Raw genomic sequence first — 22,742 nt, forward strand, 5'->3', positions numbered from 1 at the left:
TATTTTTCTCAGTGTACTATTCGTTTATTTATTTATTAACTTTTTTATTTTAATTATTTTTGTTTTCTTTCGTAACTATTTAGTGGAATCTTATTTTCATTTAATTTTTATTCGCATGTAGTATTTTTTCAGTGTACCATTTGTTTTTTATTTATTTTCTGTTGTCATTTGCCAACAAAGAAAACAAAACTGCAATGAACTTTCATTTTAAACGATTTCCCGTTCTAAATCAGTTCAGCAATGAAAACCCGAAGTAAAAACACAAAACAATGCAATTTGCATTCGATTTGTAGCGTATTTAAGGTCTTTATGTCAATGTAAAAGTAATACTGTGCCATCGCAAAAACGGTTTCCGGTTTTTACTTTTTGTTTGCCAGACATCTATTTTCCGGAAATGGAGATAATGTCAACAAAAACAATATTAATGTTTTTGTCATATAGAAACAAGTCATTTTTTTATTTTAAATATATTTATATAAATATAGTTATTTAAAACTTAATAAATAATTAAATTGTTGTTGTAGTTTTATTACATTATTGTGTTTGTTATATTTTTAATCCATTCCAATGTGTTAACATATGTAGAGATCATTTTAATTGCTTTACTGTGTCTCTTTCACAAAGCCAGAAATGTAAAGCATACTTTTAGGCGAAACATATATTAGTGGAACGTAAAAGGAAAACACTTGATACAAGTGATGTTCACACAGCACGATATGTTTTTAAAGCCATTTATCGTTTAAAATAAATGCAAATAATACATATTTATACAGTGAAACTAAAAATAATAAATACTAGTAATAACAAAAAATATTTTCCTTAGGGTTAAAAAATTATGTCAATTTAGCTATTCCCTCTGCCCCTCGTATTGATATAAATATTCCGAGCAGTCGCTAATATTACTATTCTCAAAGTGCATAGGGTACAAATGTAATAGTCGAATTCACTAGAAGCCAACATTGGTTGGTTGTGATAAAAAAGTACACTAAAATTTTAAAATCGAATATTTTTCAAGGGTTCGACCCTTAAGCTTTAGTGTGGAAAGTGTGAATCATTAAGACTTTCTCTGGGGTAAACCCATTCCAGAAGACAAGTCTCAAACTAATTATGCCGCCTTACTTAAGTGCGGAATCTCAGGAACTTATATTTTTGGTATAACGTCCCAAGTTTTGGCATTTTTATTCAAGAAAATTTTGATTTCTTTTAATTACACTCGAAATCGGCTATAACGACGATATCCAAAACCCAGAAAAACAGTTCCAGCTTGTCGCCTAAAGCGACAAATTTAGCCGGTCCCATGAACGTCGTTATATATGATTTTGTCTCCATAATAATTTTATAGTGTTGTTAAATTTAAAATAAATATTAAAATATTATAATGCTGTAGTAAATTAAAAAATAATCATCCTTTTGGAATTCTAAAGGAACAAATCAATTTCTTTTAAAAAAATTACGTTTCAAAATAAAAAAAAAAAAAATACTGTAAACCATAAAACTTACCGGATAAGTTCAACTTCTTCTTCCTTCTCGGCGATGCGACGTTCGGCTTCATGGCGGTATTGGTTGAAATCGGCAGCAACACGTTGAGCACGTTGTTCTTCAGCCTTGCGACCCTGTTAAACATAACAAATAGAGAATAAATCACTTAAAACCAAATCCAATATTAACAATAGTTTCCCAATACTTACAGCTTCGGCTTCCTTGTAGGCAGCGCTCAATTCTTCACGTTCATTTTCCAAGCGACGCAATTCCAATTCCAATTCATGCATGCGACGGTTCAATTCATTGATTGTACCCTTAGCATCATGGAGATCATCTGAAAAAAAAAACACAAAAAATTCGCATTAATCTGCTTTCGCTGTTTTGTTGTATTATTTCTCCTCTTACCTCCCAATTTCTTGTTCTCACGTCCCAATTGGTTATTAGCATCCTTAACCTTGTCCAATTCATGGACGGTACGTTGCAAGTCCAATTGCTTGTTCTTCAAGTCGCGTTGGCTGTTCTCGTACAAGACAATAGTTTCTTCGTAGCGGCTCTTCAATTCAACATTGTGCTTCTCCAAAGTGTTGACAGACTTTTGCAATTCGCGGCAGGTGTTGTTAGATTTCTCCAAATCGATAATGAGGACCTCAACTTCGCTGGCCAAGCGGGTCTTTTGTTTCTCCAAATTGTTGAGCTTGACAACCAAAGATTCCAAATGTTCTTCCAATTCGGTGATGCGAATTTGGTATTTGCGACGGATTTCCTCGCACTCCTCAGCACGAGCTGCTGCCTCGGCATTGTATTTGTTTTGCCAGGAGGCAGCATCACCATTGGCCTTGACCAACTGACGTTCCAAGTCTATGCGGGCCTCGGTTTCTTCTTCAAGTTGAATGCGAAGCGATTGCAAATCGGTTTCAGCTTGATGAAGGGAGGACTCCAACATTGAGCGACGACGGTCTTCATCTTCCAAACGGCGACGGCAATCTTCCAATTGGGAGATGACCTGGCTCTTGGAGAATGAGACGGTGTCCAATTGTGACTTGAGATCTTGGACATCCTTGGTCAATTCAAGGTTTTCTTGCGAGAGGCGAGTCTTGTGCGAGGTAATGTCGATGACGGTGCGGTTGAGCTCTTCGATCTTAACATTCAATTCGGTAATGCTAACTTCCAATTTTTCAATGTGCTTGGTGGACATGATCTTTTCCTTGTTGAAGGATTCGATTTGGCTAAGCAATTCATAGATTTCGGCTTGGAATTTGGCCTTTTCTTTTTCGGCTCTAAATTTGGTGTTTGTGTGATAAAATGGAATAGAAGAGAATATATGAAATACAATAATGTAAAGAAATTTCGATTTACTCAAAACAGAAGTGCCGGAAGCAGGAGCATAATGGGCTGTATACTTAGCATGGTTGAAAAGCTTCAGCAAGGTCTAGATGTTTGGTTATTTTTGTTTACTTTGTAAAGAAATTTTAAAAATAAAATTGAATTGAAAATGGTATTGAAATGAGTTTAATGAGAACATGAAGTGATTTTGAGAATGAATTTTAAATTGTTACATGAATTTAATTGAAATAAAAGTGGAATTTTTGATAATATAACAGATAATTAGAATTCAATTTAAAATGATTAAAAACTCATTATGGTGTATATGGAGTTACGGCATTAATCATACGATCCAAGTTACCTGGAAACATTTGTTTTCTTCTTGAATTATCTTCGTAGCGTATGATGAATGACATCAGCCATACGCCGTTTATTATTGCGCTCTACGGATTACAATTACTACCACAACACCACGGAATTTAAAGCAGAGGGTATTTAAATTGAATCATATTCGTGGAGTTAAATGAACCTTTCAAAACTAGGAATTTTTACACCTCGTAACTAACGAGGTGAGATACATCTGAAATTGTATTTTTTGGATTTTGCATTGACTTTTGTTTTGAACAAAAGAATAAAAATGGAGAGAACTTAGAGTTTCTTTCAATTATTAAATTATACTGATAGGATATAATTCACTGAAACTAGAACATTCAGTATGGGAGTTAATAACACTTATGGATGTGTTCTGGAATAGCTTTCATAAGAGTTATCGCTGAATATATTCACAAGACGTTGACAGAGATTTTGAGGTTTGAGAATAACTAAAATTCGTTTTTGATAATATTTTATGAATCATAAGAATTTTTCTTATAATAATTTTTATATATACAAAATTCTAAAACGTATACGCACTCAGGTATTAAGGACTATATGACGTATGAAAGACGACAAGATGTATACGTAGGTTTATGACCAATTATATATTAGAGATTTCAGCCCTATCTTGAAGTCGAATGAATTTATCAACAAGTCTGAACTCTGTGACAAATTAGAAACGGAAAATCTTTTATGCAATAAATTTTCGAAATTAACGGGACTCTTCGAGATTCCGGGAGTTGGGAAACCTTTTTAAAAAATTAAAATACTAATCGACTCAATATTTAGGTTTTGAATTGAAATATAAAAATCATATGCACTTCGGTGTCTAGGACTCTGTGTCGTATAAGACATGTAAATATGTATAAGTAAAATTCTACCCAATTCTTTTGAATGTTTTTGCTACACCATTCCTCTTCAAATCGAATGAGATATAATTTGATATTCGCCCTTCCTTAATGAATTGAAAAATTTTTATTAATAAGAGGGGTATGACTATCAATACAACTAGTACGCCCGAAAATATCTAGAACTAGGTGTCGTATGAGAGACGAAAAAACGTATACGCAACGTTGTTCTCAAACTAGAGTGCCATTTAGAGTTCCTAGTAGTTTGGGAAACAGATAGCAAAAATCTGGTTTCAGGTTATGAATATAGGTATCAAGTATTCTGTGTCATATGAGCGACGACAACATGTATACGCAGACTTGTACCCAATTCTTTTGAAGACTTAAATCGATTGGCATAAAATTTGGTAGTGTAAAAGGCTAAACTATTTCATTTTCCAGCTTTGGGGTATAATTTTAATATATATACTAAAAATTTTTCATTTTGTATTAAAATGCTTTAGTATCCTACACCAATTACATTTCTCTAATGGAATTAGTAGTTTGGGAACCTTTGTACGAAAACAGAAAGTAAAAATCGACTCAAGTTTCAGGTAATGCATGTAGGTATATGGTACTCTATGTGGTATGAGAGACGACAACATGTATACGCAGAGTTGTACCCAGTTCTGTTGAAGGCGAAAGACTCATTATCAAATCGAATTGGATATAATTTGGGAGTCAATAAGGCAAAACTATTTTATTTACCAGCTTTGGGATACAATTTAAATTTTTTAAAGTAATAGGAAGAACTAACAATTTTTAATTTTGGATTAAAATGCTATAGTATCCTAGACCAATTACATTTCCCCTGTTCGAATTAAGACTTATGTCATGAAACAGTTTTTTTTTATCATTTGAACACCTAAGCGTATGACTAATAACAACTGTAATACGCACTGAAGTACACATGTCTGAAATTCATTATTTTTTGTTAAATTCAAATTCAAATTTTTTCTCAAAAATTAAAATCATTTGGCCTAGTTTATGTTCGCTCAAACAAAGAATACCAAAACATTTGTGAGGAGAAAAAGAAATATGTTTCTTATTATGTAGAAAATAAATAAAATAAATGTGTCAGTACTGTGAGTAAAACATTGCCACATTCATACAAAATATAGACACACATGTCTGTTCGACAAAAACAACAACAAAAAAATGTATATTTAGAAATAAAATTCTAGTAGACGAAAACAATGTCTAATAATATTAAAAAAATATACAGCAAAACATATGTGTCTGTAATACATATTAATGTCTGAACAAAAAGAAGAAAAAAAAAACACACAAAATTTATTTTAAGATTATCTCTAGAGGGAGAAAAATATTTGGCTTTTTGGCAAAAATCAAATGGTTCAATGATTGTCATAACTCTTAGCAGTGATTTTTTGTGTTTCTTATTGAAATTCTTGAAGATAAATAAAATTAAATAGAATTTATTTTTCTTTTTATCCATTAAAAACAATGTTTGATTTTCTTTTTGCCATACAAATATATATATATATGTGTGTGTATTTGTGTATCAACGTATGTATTGCTAAAAGTATTCACTGCCGCCATTAAAATGTTTTCATCCTACGCAGCTAAGCTACGTGGAAAATCTCTGCGAAAGCAAAAGCCCACACACACAAACTTCCACAACACATATATCAAATTTCCACAAAGGTGTGCAACACACGAAAAGAGACAACATTATTTTAAGCAAAAAGGAAAAAACAAAAACAAATAAAAATATAGCGAAAAAATTCAAAATATTCAAGACATATTTGGGAAGAAACCCATTTTCAATTTTTTTTTTACATTTTTCTCCCATACACAATGATAAAAATATGCCACAACATCCACGGCAAGGTGGGGGTCTATGGGAATGGAAAGCGCAAACATTTTCGTATGATTTGGCTTTTCGGAAAAAGCTTTGTCGAATACCACCTAAGGTGGGTAGATTCAAGTGTTGCTCTTTCTCTGAGGAGAGAAATAAATAATTAACACATTATAATTTGTTTTATATATTTTCAAGTGTTTTTTTTTCTCGGCAATGGGCGTGGGTCCTATGCGTAATTGTTTATGTTGGGAAAAGCAGTGATCTCTAAAAAATATATATTTGAGCAGATGAGTGAGTTGCATTGCGCACAATCCCCCCATAAGCTTTTTGAGTGATTTGAAATATTTTCTTAGAGAGTTCAACAAAGAGAGCGATCTGCCATAGGAAGCTTTTGCTAAATTGAGTTTTTTTTTATTATTTTCCACAAACATTATTTTTGTTGTTCTTTTTTCCAAGAGATTTGATCTTTATGGAAGGAAACTTCATGAAATAAATGAAAACAATGGCCTTGAAAATTGGTTTATTGTTACATTTGAATTTCTATTTTTGTTGCAGCACCGTCAAACAAGCAAACAAAATATATGTGGATATTCCATATGTATACAGAAACCATGTATATATCTGTGTGTATATGAAACATATAGCCAAGTGGAAGATGTTGAAATTTTTTGGATAATCCAAAAAAAGTATTTTTTTAATTATAAACATTTACACTTCATGACACTGTGTCAGATTGTTTCCTAAGGAATTTTATTTGATTGAAAAAATAAACAAAATACCACACCATGAAGATTTATTCTGAACTTTGACTATTTAAATGTTTTTGGTGCTATGTGAATAGAATCTTGATTCGAACATTGGAAATATTTATACCATATAAATAAATGGAATGATGCCTGCCAATTCAATAAGGAAACAATCTTTCGAAATCGTTATAAGATATTTATTGGCAGATTTTTTTTATTTTTTCCGAGCAATTTATTTTTTTTTCTTTTTTAATTTATTGAGAATTTAAAAATAGTGAAATATGAATACCAAATGTTATTACATGTCTGACACACATGTTCATATTTTTAAATGAAAACAATTTTAGCAAGATTTTTTTAAAAAGAAAAAATAATTTGGTTTTCTAATAGAAGGCGGAGTATGGTTAATTTCAGCATGTATACGCGAGAATTCAAAATCTATATAATATTTGCAATATATTTTGAAAATATCAATTTTAATGAGAACTCTGGCGTATGAGTATTTATAAAATGCATACGCACTCAGGTAACGAGGACTATGTAACATATGAGAGAGACAATATGTATTCATAGGGGTGTACCCAAATTTTTTAGATGTTTCAAACTCATCTTCAAACAGAAATACTTGAAATATTGCTCAACAATTCTGAGGTAGAAGTAATGATACAACTCGTATGCCCGAATATACCCATAACTATGTGTCGAATGGGAAACGGAATAAATGATAGGATTTTTTTCCAAACTAATGCGGCATTTCGAGTTCCCCGTAGTTGGGAAAGTCCTTTGCAAAAATGAAAATAAAATAAATGATTTAAATTTCAGCCACCACTTGCATTGAAATGTAGAAGTAATGACCAAAGAGATATTTTTTTCAAACATTTTTATTAACGAATATCTACGTGCAAAGGAGGAATTCCAAAAGAGTACGTAAAAAAAATAAAATTTTCTTCGGTGAACACTGATGCACATGAATGTTCTAAGTCACCACTAATCTTTAAATTGCGTACTGGAGTATTGAAAATTTATACGGGCTTAAAGACTAATTTTTGTTTTGAAGACATAATAGGAGGAAATTCAATGAGAACATTATGTAGACAAAAAAGGTAAATATCACATAAAATGATTATATTAATATGGGGATTTGAATAAAATAGTACGAATGAATAACAATAAGAAGTATACGCAGCCTAGTCACATTTCGGACTCAGAATATAAAGGTATGCCGAATTTTGAAGATCATTTATTAGCCTTCCATCAAAGTCACATCATGTGGGAACTTAAACATCTGTTCCTTTTCGTGTCAAATGTCACAGAGAAGGAAATTTTCTAATAAAACCCTAAATGAGCCGACCAGCACATGAAGTCAACTTGAGAATATTTGGAGGATAGTTAAATATATATGAATAATTTTATTATTTTATATTTGGAGCTACAGATGAGCATTTTTTCATTAAAACTTCAATTGTACAAGAGCTATAAATAAATTAAATAGTACTCATCTTCAGTGGGGCGTATGAGTGGCGAGAACATGTATACGTCTACTAAGCTAAACATTAATATAATATTTTTGGTAAAATAAAGTCTTCGTGTGTATTTACATATGGATTTTTTTCATTTGTATGTAATTGATATTTCTGTTGCTTGACCTATGTACATGTATATATAAAACATAAATGGTGGGGCGTATCATTAACGACAACACGTATTCGTCTACTAAGCCAAAGTATGTTATAGTTTTCTTTGTAGTATATAGCTTTTTTCGCGACCGTATTCGCGCATAGCATTCGTATTTACATATGGTTTATTAGTATGGATGAAATTGATCTTTCTATAGCTTTATTTCCGTATATTTATTTATAATGAATATATAGAGAAATATTGTGAATTGGAAATTGGAAAACTTTTATACGGAACTTTACATATGCTATTATTTCGATTAGACATGTAGAAAATCAAACAGAAAAACAACAAGATAATGATATGCTTTTATAATAAATGTAAGAAGGGACAAGGGTGCGAATGCATAACGACAACACTTATACGCACAATATAAACCTAATTTATGGGGTATATAAACGACATAAAATTAAAAGTATTATTGATAGTTCATTTTGAATGAAATCAGGTGATAGATTGAATAATTATTGCACTGATCCAGGAATATAGGCTAAAGATAACTTTACACAAACTTGGATCGGTCATACAATAATTGTTCTTTGAGATCCTCTTTGTTTACTTCTTATGTATGCTTTTTTGAAAGGAATAAATATTTCTATGAAACTCGTGATGAAGTTAAGATACATGATATTTCATTTGAAGAACAAAATATTAAGCTGGCAAAAGCTAATTAATTTGTATGCGTTTGCATTGTAAACAATTATGGAAGCAATTTTCAAAATTACCTGCTCTTCGATTTGGTAAGAATTTCAATTTGTTCTTGGAAGTCGGCAATGATTTCGTTGTGCTTCTTCTTAAGCATCATTGTGGTTTCTTCGGATTCCAAATGGACATCTTCGAGCATTTTACGCAATTTCAACAATTCGGTATCACGTTTGCGGTTAGCTTCGAACTGAATGTGAATAAAAGATGTTCAAATAGTTTCGAAATTCAAAATTTGGTGTTGGTAATGTTTGACTTACTTGATGTTCAGCACCACCTTCGGCTTCTTCAAGACGTTCAGACATCTGAATGACTTGGACACTGAGGTCGGCTTTCTCGCGTTCAATCTGAAAATTAGAGTATTGAAAAAAGTTAGTTATTTGGTTGATATAAAAAGGAAGAGGGGATAAACTATTTTGGAGAATCGAAAACAACTTGCAAGATATATAAAAACTAAGTACATTTATTTAAAAAAATATCTTCGGCAAACAAACCCCATTTACATTTCTAGAACATTACAAATGCTCACTTAAGCTTGAAACTTTGTTCCTTGGAAACACCTTGGCGTATAAGTAATATGAAAACGTATACGGCAGATTAGTCTTTAATGATATATTATAGTAGTTTTGTTCTTGTATAATGCTAATTTTAAAGTTATGAAATTTCTTGGTATATTGATCAACCCCTTTCAGAGAAGTCCATTGAACGTATAAGGGTCACCGATATCTGTACGTCTGCACAAATTTTAATAAACCTGAGCAATACGGAAATTCTAATTCCACTTTTTTCTATCAAATATGACGAATTCGTTCTACAAAAATGTTCCTTTAATTGTGAACCAATTATAAACCGATGGACGTATAAGTAACGACAATAATTATACGCAAGTATGGTGAAGTGTAAAACCATGAGCGTATAAGTAACGACAATAGTTATACGCCAGGGTAGTAAATAATCTTTAAATATTATTTGTGGAAATATTTAATGGATGGAGGAGAAAGTTTATGAAATAGGTTCCGATAATCTTGATTACTATAAAAAAAACACAATGCTTATGACATCTGGTTTTCAATATTTATTAAAACCGCAATTTTTATAATTAAAATTGTTATCAACAATATTATTATAACTTGTATGACCTCTAATAGTCCTTTAAAACAAACATTAAATTAATATTACAATTTGTCATGTACAATTTTCAAAACATTAAAAATTGAATAACATTAATAAATTATTATTGATTCAAATAGAGCTGAACGCTAAAACGTGTTCGGTTATAAATCATTTGCAAATAAGAGAAAAAACGATCATAACATTTGTTGCGGTTATTGCTCATTTTAAGGTAACGCATCAACGACAAAAACAAAACACACACCCATGAGAGTGTGTAGTTTTTTTGTTTTATTCTCGAAAAAGCGGCAAAATGCCAAAGAATACCCCAAAACAAAAATTGAGAAAAACAGCAGCAAAACATATAAATAGGCAAAAATAGAATTGCACGTTTGAAATGCGAATGTTAGATAGGAAAAAACGACAACAACAATCGCAATGCATTTTGCCATGCACCACATGTAGTGCCATATAAAAAAACAACAACTACTACTACGGGAAAATGGACAGCTCCTATGGATGGGCACAATAAAAAAAATTCCAAATTCATCCAATTTTACTAAACGACACTCACACATGCCATAACAGCACTGCAGCCACCACCGCCGCACCATTTTTTGGCCATTAATGTTTGCGTGTGCAAGGAATATTTCATAGATAGTTGGTAAAAGTAGAAGCAGAACAACAACAGCAAAATTCAAAGATCTCCACAGTAGCAACAAGAAATTCTAATTAAAAGCAATATGAAGCAAGAATAACAACAGAAGCTGCAACAGCAGCAGCATCACCGCCATCGGCTGAAAAACTACCAGCAAAAAAACAACAACAACAAATTTAATTATAAACATTCGAAATGACCCAAATTAATTACTCCGACACATTGGCCGTCCAAGAGACGGCTACAACGCCAGTGAATGAAAAGAAAGAAAGAATTTTTATTATTAACAGAAGGTAGAAAACATAGCCGAAATGCCCGAATGCATTAAAAATTATATTTGTTGATATTTTTATTAATGCGAAATAACAAAAAAAAATTTCGAAAACCCAAAAAATAAGAAGATTTTCCCTGACCAATATCACTAATACCAGCAAATTGTGCAAAATAGATTTCATTTCAAATTGTTTTTGATTTCTTTCTTAAGAAGAATGTAAATTACCCAGCGTAGATAAACACAATTTGAATGGTCTTATGATTTATTTTGATTTCAAAGAATTTTTGCGGTGGCCAAAATAATAAGAAAATACAGATTTTCTTTTCGGGTACAAAATACTTGGCAGAAAAAAAATGTTAATTAGTAACCAAAATTGTGGGGAATTAAAATATTGGGTGTGATTTAAAATTAAATTTAAATTTATTAAACTTTAATTTATACCAAATTTCAAAATTTTGGATTGAGCAATATATTTATTATTATTTCAAATAACTAAGCAATATAGAAAGATCACGTATTTGATATGAAATATGAACTAGTCAACGTATGAGTATTGCCAATAAACATACGCATCGAAACACCGTAAATATGGTGTGCAGGCATTGGACAGAAATCATATGAACTATTCTGAGTTTTTTTATATGAAATTCAATTCATAAACAAATTCATAATTGTAAAAATATGGTGTATTTGAATATTAAGTCTTAAATAATGAAACGTAATAAAACAAATTACAAATCGGGTATATATTCTAATTTTATTTTTTTAGCATTTGGTTGCCCCTTTATTAATAAAAATAAAAATCTGTTTCGTTTTAGAGCCTGAAAATAACTCAAATACAATTGTTAAGGATTGTGTACCCTGCACCGTATAAGTATTTGTCAATAATTATACGCATCAATGTAACTTAAGCCAATGTTAAAAGGTTCAAACTAAAATAGGACTGAATCGAACATAAAATAGGGATCAATACGTATAACTAGCAACAATAAGTATACGCTCAGAAGTATTCTAACAATATAGATCTTAAATAAGCTGATCATGTATTATTTTATGTATTACTTCCAAAAGGAGAATTGTAAAATATATTCGGCTTCGAAAAGTCATGCTTATGACAGCTGCAATATTTATACGCTCGGAAGAGATCTACTGTGTTTACGAAAAATAATTTCGGCACATTGGCGTATTAACGGTGACATCAAACTATACGCATCAAACTACAGAAAAATAAGTATATGACAATCTGTATACGTCAAGATGGCTGTGGATGAACGTTTTACATCTATTTGCAAATAATTGTACTTGATATTTCGAACAAGAATGCGTATGGCAAGTGCAATGATATTACACTCGGATTTATACTAATAATTTGGACTTATTTGGACGATATAAAGATTCTATTTACCTCATCCTTATCACTAAAGTTTGCAAATAACTCTTGATTACAATTTATGTTTAAATGGCGTATGAGTAATGACATTCTGTATACGCCAGGATGGTTGGGGATTAACTTTTTTACATCTAATACAAATAATCATAACTGAGATCTCGAAAAGCCATACATATGACAAGTGCAATAATTATACGCTCGAAAGTACAGCTACTAGATCTGCAGTATTTACCAAAAATAATTTGAAATCATCGACGAATTAATTCTGACAACATTATACACCTCAAACCACTGAAAATCCCATTTAGATATTTCATTCAACAGCATCCCCATCACTAAAGTATGCAAATAACTCTTGAGGACAAGTTTATGTTTATATAGCGTATAAGTAATATCAAGCTGTATACGCAAGGGTGGCTGGGGATTTAACAATTTAAATGAGCTATGAGGAAACGGAGAACATATTCACATTTATTTAACGTTTTAATTTACATCACAAATAATCGTAGCTGGGATCGAAAGGTAATGCGTATAAGTTGTGCCAATAATTATACGCTCTGATTTACCAAAAAAATTCGCATATTCCAAGTTTTCTTCATTGATTTTTTAGAAGGAGTGTTGTAAAAAATGGCGTATGAATAATTGCAAAAATTATAAGCCTCAAATTAGAGAAAAATAAAATCTACGTATGATTTATTTCAATTATAATACGCTCTGAATATGTATTTGACTATAAGACGACATTTACACTCATCATTGGCGTATGAGTAATACTCATAAGTAAGAATAATACGAGTACTGAAAAAACTGGAGGGAACTTCTATGAAATGTCTAAAAAGAATTTGCTTATTTAGCATTATTTCCGATGTATGGAAATTTAATTAATATTACCTTTTTGTTTCAAATTGAATCATCCTATATATATATATATATATATATATATATTTATCATACGCCTACAAACTCTTTAAACATCTTCCCAACATGGGAAAAAAATCTTAAAAAAAACAATTTTATAAATCTCAAAATTTCTTCCAAAACTTTTTCTATTGAATTTAAAACAATTGCCCATAAACAAACAAGATTTTCTTTGAAGGGAAAGAGGTTTTCTTTTTGTTTATTTTTGCTTACATTCTAGCCAGTCAGTTAAATTACATTTAATTTGTAACACATGCTACCTTGTGGTCTAAAGCAACATGTGTTGGAAATTTACCAAAAGTATTAAATTATACAATTTTACACCTTAAGGTGTGGTTGATGCATACAAAATGAATTTCATGGAAAATTTTCTAGGAAAATTTGTTCAAAAAGGGGTTTATTGTTTATAGTTTTTTTTTGTCGTAAATATACAATTGTCTTATTTTTATTTGTGAGGGTAAAATGTGTAAATGAGATAAATTCTATATACCATATGTAAATTTGTTTTTATAGATAACAGACCTGATGAATGTATTATGAATATTTTTGTATAATAGTTCTATGAGTCAGAAATACAAACAACATGTGGGGAAAATGTTCTTATTTTTATATATAAACAACTAGATAGCCTTAATATATTTTTGTTGTATTTCTTTTGCCTACTGAGTAAAGGATTTACCATTTATTTTTAAAATAAGATGAACAATATTTTGAATTAATCATCACTTGTCTTCATTTATAGAAATCTGAAATTGCTTATTTTTATGAATCTATTTTATGTGTTTCAAACACTGAACAACAAATACAGGCACATAAACAATACAAACAATATTACAATGTTTTCATTTTGAGATGAGAGCGTATAGTAATTTTAATATATTGGCACACTACGGCGTATGATTCATATTAAATGTAGGTTACACTCTGTTCACAAATAAGGCAATATTGTAGTACTTTTTAGGAAGAATAATAAGGGTATATTGAGTAGATGTTTTCCAAATAATTTAATTCAATAACAAATGGAATTTTTAGAAATTTTTTATTAAAATTTTCTGTTTAAAATTGAACAATTTTTTAAATTTAAAAAATGTATTTTTTTTTTCTTTGAGTTTATTTCAGTTTTTTTTGTTGAATTTTTTACGATTATTTCAGAAAAAATTGTTCATGAGAAAAACTTAAAATGGGTAATAGCAATTACATTGCAAAATGTTCCAAACAAAATTTTTTTTCTTTTGAACTGAACAAATTTGTATTTTCATATTTAGGTGCATATACACCTTACAATCACTACCAATGACAAGGTCATTATAACTAACATGAAATAACAATATTCGTTGCAATTTTTTTCAAAAACAAACGATAGTTGCAGATATTTTCTTTTGAATTCCTAGAATATTAGATTGTATGGAACCCCGGAATCCTATTAAAACATGGTTTTGTTTTCAGGGAATATTACGGGTAAGAGAAAATTGTATTGGTTCTGGTATTTCAGAGAACAAGAAAAAAATTAAAACTGAAATAAGAGGAGACGTATAAGTACTCTTAATTTGAAGTATGGTAGTGCGTATACCATATGTTGCGTATCTCCTGCAATTAGATTTTAAACTAAGTGCTACGTGGAGGATTAAATGTACACACATTTTAAATTTTCGAAAGCAACATCTTTAATTAAATGGAAAACGTCAGGAAGAACCTATGTCGGATGGACTCGACCAAATGATACCAGTAATTAAATGATCAAAATAGAACAAAGACAAATCAAGTTTATATGGCGTATAAGTAATACGAAGCTGTATACGTCAGGATAGCTGGGGATTTACCAATTAAAAAAAAAAAAAACTATGTGGAAACTGAGAACATATTCACATTTATTTAACGTTTTAATTTAAATCACAAGTAATCGTAGCTGACATCAAACGTTCATGTGTGTAAGTAGGCGTATGAATAATGACAACAATTATACGCCTCAAATTATAGAAAGAAATATATGTATGATTTGTGCAATTATTGTACGTTCTGAAGTATAATGAAACGATCTACTTAATTATAATATATCCTTTACACTAATTTTTGTTTTGGTTTTTCAAAAAAGAAGAAAGAAAACAATTTAATACTGAAATACGAGGTGTCGTATAAGTACTATTAATTCGAGGTATGACAGTGTGTATACCATATGTTGTGTATTTCCTGCAATTTTAAACTAAGTGTTAAGTGGAGAATTAAATGTACACAAAGTTAAAATTTTCGAAAGCAACACTTTTAATTAAATGAAAAACATCAGGAAGAACCTAAGTCGGATGGACTCGACTAAATGACACTAGTATTTTTTGTTTTGTTTTTTGGTGTAAGTGTTTTGAAACAGTTATGGCAGTCATAATACCCCCTGGGCGATGTTAGAAATGATCGAAGTTGACCGGCATGTTAACATCGATCATTTCTCCCATTTTATCGAAATTTTCGACGGCCGGCCTACCTGTGCGAGGTGCATCTTTAACATCAAAAATTCCCCGAACGGAATCTACGAAACCAATATTGCCCATTGGCTGTTTAATATCGGAACCATAAACACCATTCAAAATTTTAGCCGCTTGACTTGCATTTTCGCCTATTTCAAAGAAAAATTATAAAATGTTCAGAATCTTTGTTCACTTCCATTTTTAACACCCTGTAACTCACAACTGAATGCACCAAACAAAAAACAGGAGAATATTTTTTTACTGCGAAATGTCACCCTTCCGACAAGCATAAATCTGAAATTGTTTGATCGATACTTTACGAGAAATCTATCAGTACAGCCATCAGCCGAAAAAATAATGGAAATATTATTTATAAACTACATATTTATAAACTGCATATTTGAGTCGTTTATTTTAAAAATGGTCTAAGTCCATGTTTTCTTATATTGAGATATTTAAATGTTTGGGTTTGATTTGTTTCCAAAAATATTGTTAAGTTGTAATAATTTTGTTTGTGGCTTTGAGTCCTTAAATATGAGAGAATATATAAAGTATTATGTTTTGTAAATGTTTCTAGAAAACCAAGATAGGACTTAAACCAATTTTAAAATAAAGGACTCATTTTATACTTCCTAATTGACGCATTGTCCATTGTGACGTGTAAGTAATTTTAATACAACTTCCATGGTGGCGTATAATTAATGTTATTTCTCACTTCATTGGGGGCGTATGACATATATTTTGATTAATATTACGACCAATAAATTTTAAAGAAATATTATTATTCTTAAAAAAAATAAATAAATAATAATTTTTTTATTTAAATAGAGAAAATTTTTTTCATTTGCCAAACAAATTTCCTATGACTTGCTTCAAGTCATGCACATATTTCCTCTTTCCTCAAGTCACACACACACGGAGACACACACACAAATCCTGCTATCCAAAAATATTTAGGAATGTGACTTCAATGGTGATTACCATTAATTTTAGCCAGACAATTACAAATTTTGCAGATATTTCCGCCACATAGGTAAACTGTAAATAGGCATTTTGTACGCAAATAGATTTTGAAGAGATAGGGGAAAGGGAAAAACGGAATTCACATGTAACCCAAAAATTTCGCTATACACCCTACATTGTTTTTGTTTTGCTGCAGTTGAGTGTTTCCCAATTTGTTGTTGTTGTTTTTTCATTCGTTGAGTTGTCTTCTATATCGTAGCGTTTGCATAGGTTTTGGCCCAGGCCAAAAATATTTTCTATTTTCGTATGAAATATTTGTTGTTATTTCAAGCACTTAGTTGCTCCAAACGGCAGCAAACAACATATTGTGGCGTTAACATTTTATGTGGTCGTGTGTTGTTGTTGTTGATGTTGTTGTTTGGCCGCCTAGCTCATGTTGCGAAGCACGTACCATAGAGAGAGATAGAGATCATATGAGCAAGAGAGTAGGGCGTCTGATGACAAACAATTTTCGAAGAGTAGTAGAAAAAATTCGAAATCAAAATCTAGTAAATCAAATAGCAAAGAAGAAAACTCAACGGGAAAACAATACAAATACCAGATAAATCTTTACACTCTATCCATTTAAATGTTATTTATTGTAAAATTTACTATTTACATTAGAAAGTATTTCTAAACAAAAACAATTTCTTGTTGATAGATCATCATGTGTGGAGTGGCGAACAGAAGGCTGACTACACTCTCCACCCATTTATCTATCATCACCAAAAGAGCAGCAACGGCAATTGAAGTTCAATGTACACCATTATCACAATGGTTATCGGTCAACAGAAATCGATGTTGTTGTTGTTGCTGTTGCTGTGAGGCGGATTTGTTGCAAGGGTATTTGGTTTTAAATTTAGATGCCCCTTTTTTCACAATACAGCAACAGCTGCTGTTAGGTGTAAATTGTTTTCTGCTTCTCTTGTTCTGCTTTCAAAACCTATGTTGTTGCTGTTTTTTTTATTTACATACATGTGTTTCTATTGTGTTCTTCTTTTGTTTAGTTTATTTTCTATATTGATTTTTTTCTTTATTGTTTTTATTACAGATTCGTTACAAAACACAAAGAAATTACATTGCAAAAAAACTTGTGTTTTTTGGTGACATTTTAAAACAAAAGAAACAATTTTTTGATTTATGTTGAAACGAACTAAATGATCTAAAAGAAATCGGATAACAGTTTGAAAGAGCGAGGGAGGGAGAGGTGGAGAGAGGAGGATACTATTTAAATCAAGGACACTTTTGTTTAAATTTTCTTTCTCTACACTCATCATAAAAAAGGACTCCCCTAACTGAAGTTATATTTTTACTTCATTTCAATAGGTTTGTCGAAGTACACTGGGTGATAAAATCGGGGTCATGGTCTGGGTGTGTGAAATTTTCTATTGGGAATTAAGGACCTGGGTAATAATTATCTGAAAACCCCAGAAGGAAATATTAGCCATATGTCAAAGTTCGGAGATATGGCGTGATCATTTTTTTTGCGAAGTACACTGTGTGATAAAATCGGGATCATGGTCTGGGTGGGTGAAATTTTCTATTGGGAATTAATGACCTGGGTAATAATTATATGAAACCCCCAGAAGGAAACATTTGCCATATGTCAAAGTTCGGAGATATGACGTGATCATTTATTTTTTTTTTTTTTTTTTTTTGCTGGCGACCCTACTATACATAAAAAGATTGCTCAATATATTGATTTGTAGCCATTGTATGAATTTTTGGAGATTCTGAAGTAACATCGAATGAAGAGTTTTTTTGTATAATAGTTCGTCCTGCTATTTCTCAATTGAACCTACGTCATGCTACTAAAACCCTGTATTTTCAGTAAAAATTCTTTATTACGAAGAATTATCGGATTTGTCCAAATTATTTACTAAAACATATATAGTTAGGCCAAATAAGCCAAAAAAAACTAAATTTCGAGGAAGAAAGAATCGGTTTTCTACATTTTTGAACCGGATATTCAGTTAATAAAACCGGTTTTAATACCTTATATGCATACAATTAGAAAGCTAATAAGGAAACTCGGTAAATTTATTAAACCAGACCTTTATCGGTTGTATTATATGAATATCCGGTTCAAAAATTTAGAAAATGTCAAAGAAATTATCCTTTAAATGGTTCTATATTAGAAAGGATGATAATTATCATCTTCAAACTTCCACCACTAAGACAGTTTTATAGACGGACAAACGTTTGGTGGACTGGCTTCAGAGCCAACTATTTAACAGTGAAACCATCAAGGTCTCATGTTAAAGGTCGGCATACAAACTTACTAGTAATCCGATCTTAATCAACAATTCATCGCCAATTCGTTTAAAACATATGTACCAAGCAAGTACCTTCAGCATACCCTGAAACTTTTTCGTTGAACAATTTTATTTTATTGGCTGGCAACATGGACTTGGTCCCATATAGCAGTATAGTATATGTACATTTTGGAGAAATTCGTTAAAAAATCCTAACAAAATTCGTTCAACATAAGTTTTAAGTTTGCAAATAGGGCAACATCTTCAAATACTTTTTTTACCTACAATATATCAACCAAATAGACATAAGCTCTCAAAATGTGTCCCATCACTACCAGGTCCATGAAAAGATGCACATCATCTATATATTTGCAATTTATTGATGAGACAGGGAGGTGACATTGCAATTTTGGTTATAAACATAAAAATCAGACAGAAGTTCGAACCCATTGGATAGAGAAATAGAGAGTAATACTTAAACCCAGTTTCTTAATGAAAGAAGTATTACGTTGCATTGAGATATTTATTACTTTGAAGACATAATCCCTATATCAGATTGGGGAATATTTACTATTATTTCATCTTAACAGTTCGTAACATGTGGCGTATGATTTATTTTAATTTGAAGAATAACAGGGCGTATACTGCATACACAATTAACATTGCTGCACTGTACCATTATTCTTAATTTGTTTAAGAAAATTTTTATTTGTAGGTTTTGAAAAAAAAAAAGATTTCTTAATAAAAATATCGTTTTCTAAATTGAGATTTTCAAATCCCTCCAAAAATATACCGCACACATTTGCATATATAGAAATACATTAAAAAGTATGATTCCTATTTTCTCCCCAAAATCACTGTGCATATTTTAATGATTGCATTAAATTTTGGGTAGGCGTTTTGATGAGTTTTTTGTATATATTCACCTATACTAAAAACACACACACAGATGTATAAACAAATATACATTTGCATATACCAATACACATGCCAGCCATAATTACACAATTTTTATTTTTGGTATTTTTTTATTTTATTATTATTTCATTTCTTTCTGCTTTGTGTGGCAGATTTCAAAATTTCTTCTGTTGAAAGGTGAACCATTCGACTGTGGGTGTTAATGAGAAATGTTGAGCGTTTTATGAGTGACAAATATCGGCTAAGAAAAACAAATATATGCGCTCGTGTGAGTGTGTGGTGTGTGTGTGTCTATATCATAGCCGGTATGACAGTCATAGCTGGCATGTGCGATTAATCTGAGGTGAGATTTATGTTGGCGGTTCTGATTTTTTGGAATTATAATTATACATGTATATATGTATATATTTATGGGTGTAGAAATATATGAAGGATGTGTGTTGAGTATTTTCTAGAATTTCTTGTTGCAAATCTTTTTCTTAATTCATTTGGTCATACCGAATTAATGAACTGGAACAAGAAATAACAATAGAAATATTCATTTGATTTTATCATGGTGTCAGTTATTAGTCATGTATCCATCAAATGCAATGGCATTTCTAGATGATTTGTAGAGAAGAAAATAGCGTGAACTCGTAAGAGTTTTATTGTGGCTCTTTTTCGAGTGACACATAGACCGGTATATAATATAAACTATAATTATATTGGAGAATATCGTAAGCTTATAGAATGCATGGGTTCTATGTTTGAAGCTTTTATTGAAGGAAATACATTTTTATGGCCACCTATTTTAAAAAAGGTCTATAAAAGATTTTGTATCCTTGAGAAAAATATTGATGCGGGAAAGTCCGACTATCAGCCTCTGAATAAGTATTATTAGTGCAGTACAATGGAATATATTGCAGCATTTTTTCTTCAAAAGGTAATGATAAAAATATAAAAAGCAAAGTTTAAAGAAATGTGAAATTTGTGTGAATATACATCGGATTGGTGATAACAAACTTCTTGAACAAGGTTTGAAACTATTAAATTCAGATTGGAACATGCAACTTGGGAACATATATAACATAAATATATTAACCTAGACATTTGGGAAGCATAGATTATATTTCAGATAATCCTACATATTTTTTGTCGGTCAAGTAGATCTCTTAGAATTACCGTGGATTGTCAGGAAAATTTTGAAGATAAACATAAATATGGAACCTCTTTGAAAGAATTCTAGAATGTGACGGAGGCAACATCTTCAAATACTTTATTAAACTACCACAATGGTAAGTCGTATATCATCCAAAATCGACGGAAACTCTGGACATTTATCCTGGAACTTACAGGCATGTGGAATGACATGATAGCTTTTATAATATTTGAAAGTCATAGGGTGAAATAGCAATTTTGGTTTCACACAAAGTCACGCCATTTTTTTGAAGAAAGAGTATATCATAGCTTTCTATTGAACATGTAGATATTCATTACTTTGAAGCCGTAATACCTATATAAGATATATACCAGTAAAGAGGACAATTTATTCCATTCCAAGAGGGAGTTTATTTCTTGAAAATCAGGTTAAAAAAGCTGGTGATTTGGGTTAATCTTACGCAAATATGTGTTTGACGAATTTATGACAAATATTTCAGACGAATCCGACAGGTCTTCATAATTTATACGTGAGGTTTTCTGAAGAAAGGTCGGGTAAAAGAGTGGAAAAGTACGGACAAATATTGATTTCTTGTCCTTAAGCACCCTATGCATGAGCGTAATTTTTGTAGAATATTTAGCTATGATCATCTTGTGGTAATTAATTTTAAGAGAATAAAAATGAAAGGAACGCAACACAAAGGGGCTTTTATATCAAAAGGAAGTTTCCAACCTCCAGACCATGAGCATTTTATATATCTTATATTTTCTAGAAATGTGCAATTTATGGCAACTTTTAATTGTCACAAAATTATAAATATTTTATTAAAATTTCACTTGAAATACCGATTTTATTTTTTTTTTTAATTTTTAAGTTATTTTTTTGCAATTTAGAAAATTTTTTAAATGAAAAAAAAAAAGTTGAACTATATATATATTTTTTTTTAATTTGAATTTAAATGCCGTTTTTATTTAAATTTTAAATTATTTATTTACTTGTAAAAAATTTAAATTTCCTTAAGATTTATTTTTTCCCTGAATTAATTTTTAGGGAAGGATATTTTTATTTATTTTCAAATTTAAAGTTAAAAAAATTAATTTAAAATTAAAAAATATTTCGCATGTTTTATTATCTTTTTTAATGCACGCAATTAGGTTTTCCTTTAATTTTTTAAATTTTTTTTTATTATTTTTTCACTTGTAATATTTTTTCTCTCCAAAATTAATATTTTGCAAGTTGTTTTTGGTTTATTTCTCCAAAATTTGTATTTTTTTTAAAACTCACCCTTTGGCGCAATTCACGTTCAGCTTCAAGATCATCCTGGAGCAAACGGATTTTATCCTGGAAATATTAAATATTAGCACATTAGCACTTGCATTTATTTTTAGATGTAAAATAAATATCCTTTAAAATCATTAGTCCTTGATACAATTTTAATTTTCACTTTTTTGGATTTTTCAAGCATGAAAAAAAATTCAAAATATCCATTACATAATATTTCCATTAAAAAAATATATCTATATTTTTCACACGCCTTTATATTAATCATACATACATATATATGTACACATATATATGAAAAAATATATCTCAACGTATGTATATATGT

General features: G+C 30.5%; 1 protein-coding gene across 1 annotated transcript in view; it reads right to left on the bottom strand.

The window, feature by feature from the left end:
* The window catches only part of LOC133329558 (paramyosin, long form), a 36,760-nt gene that overhangs the window by 13,089 nt on the left and 929 nt on the right, over nt 1–22,742 (bottom strand). Inside the window, exons 2-7 of the mRNA XM_061538033.1 lie at nt 22,418–22,474; nt 9,275–9,361; nt 9,038–9,204; nt 1,888–2,759; nt 1,689–1,816; nt 1,501–1,613 (exon numbers count right to left, since the gene is read on the bottom strand). Of these exons, the coding sequence (XP_061394017.1) occupies nt 1,501–1,613; nt 1,689–1,816; nt 1,888–2,759; nt 9,038–9,204; nt 9,275–9,361; nt 22,418–22,474 (1,424 nt within the window). The remainder of the gene's footprint in view (nt 1–1,500; nt 1,614–1,688; nt 1,817–1,887; nt 2,760–9,037; nt 9,205–9,274; nt 9,362–22,417; nt 22,475–22,742) is intronic.

Source organism: Musca vetustissima, unplaced genomic scaffold, assembly GCF_032173495.1.
Source record: "Musca vetustissima isolate MV318-11 ecotype Yass unplaced genomic scaffold, APGP_CSIRO_Mvet_v1 utg1266, whole genome shotgun sequence".
Taxonomy (NCBI): Eukaryota; Metazoa; Arthropoda; class Insecta; order Diptera; family Muscidae; genus Musca; species Musca vetustissima.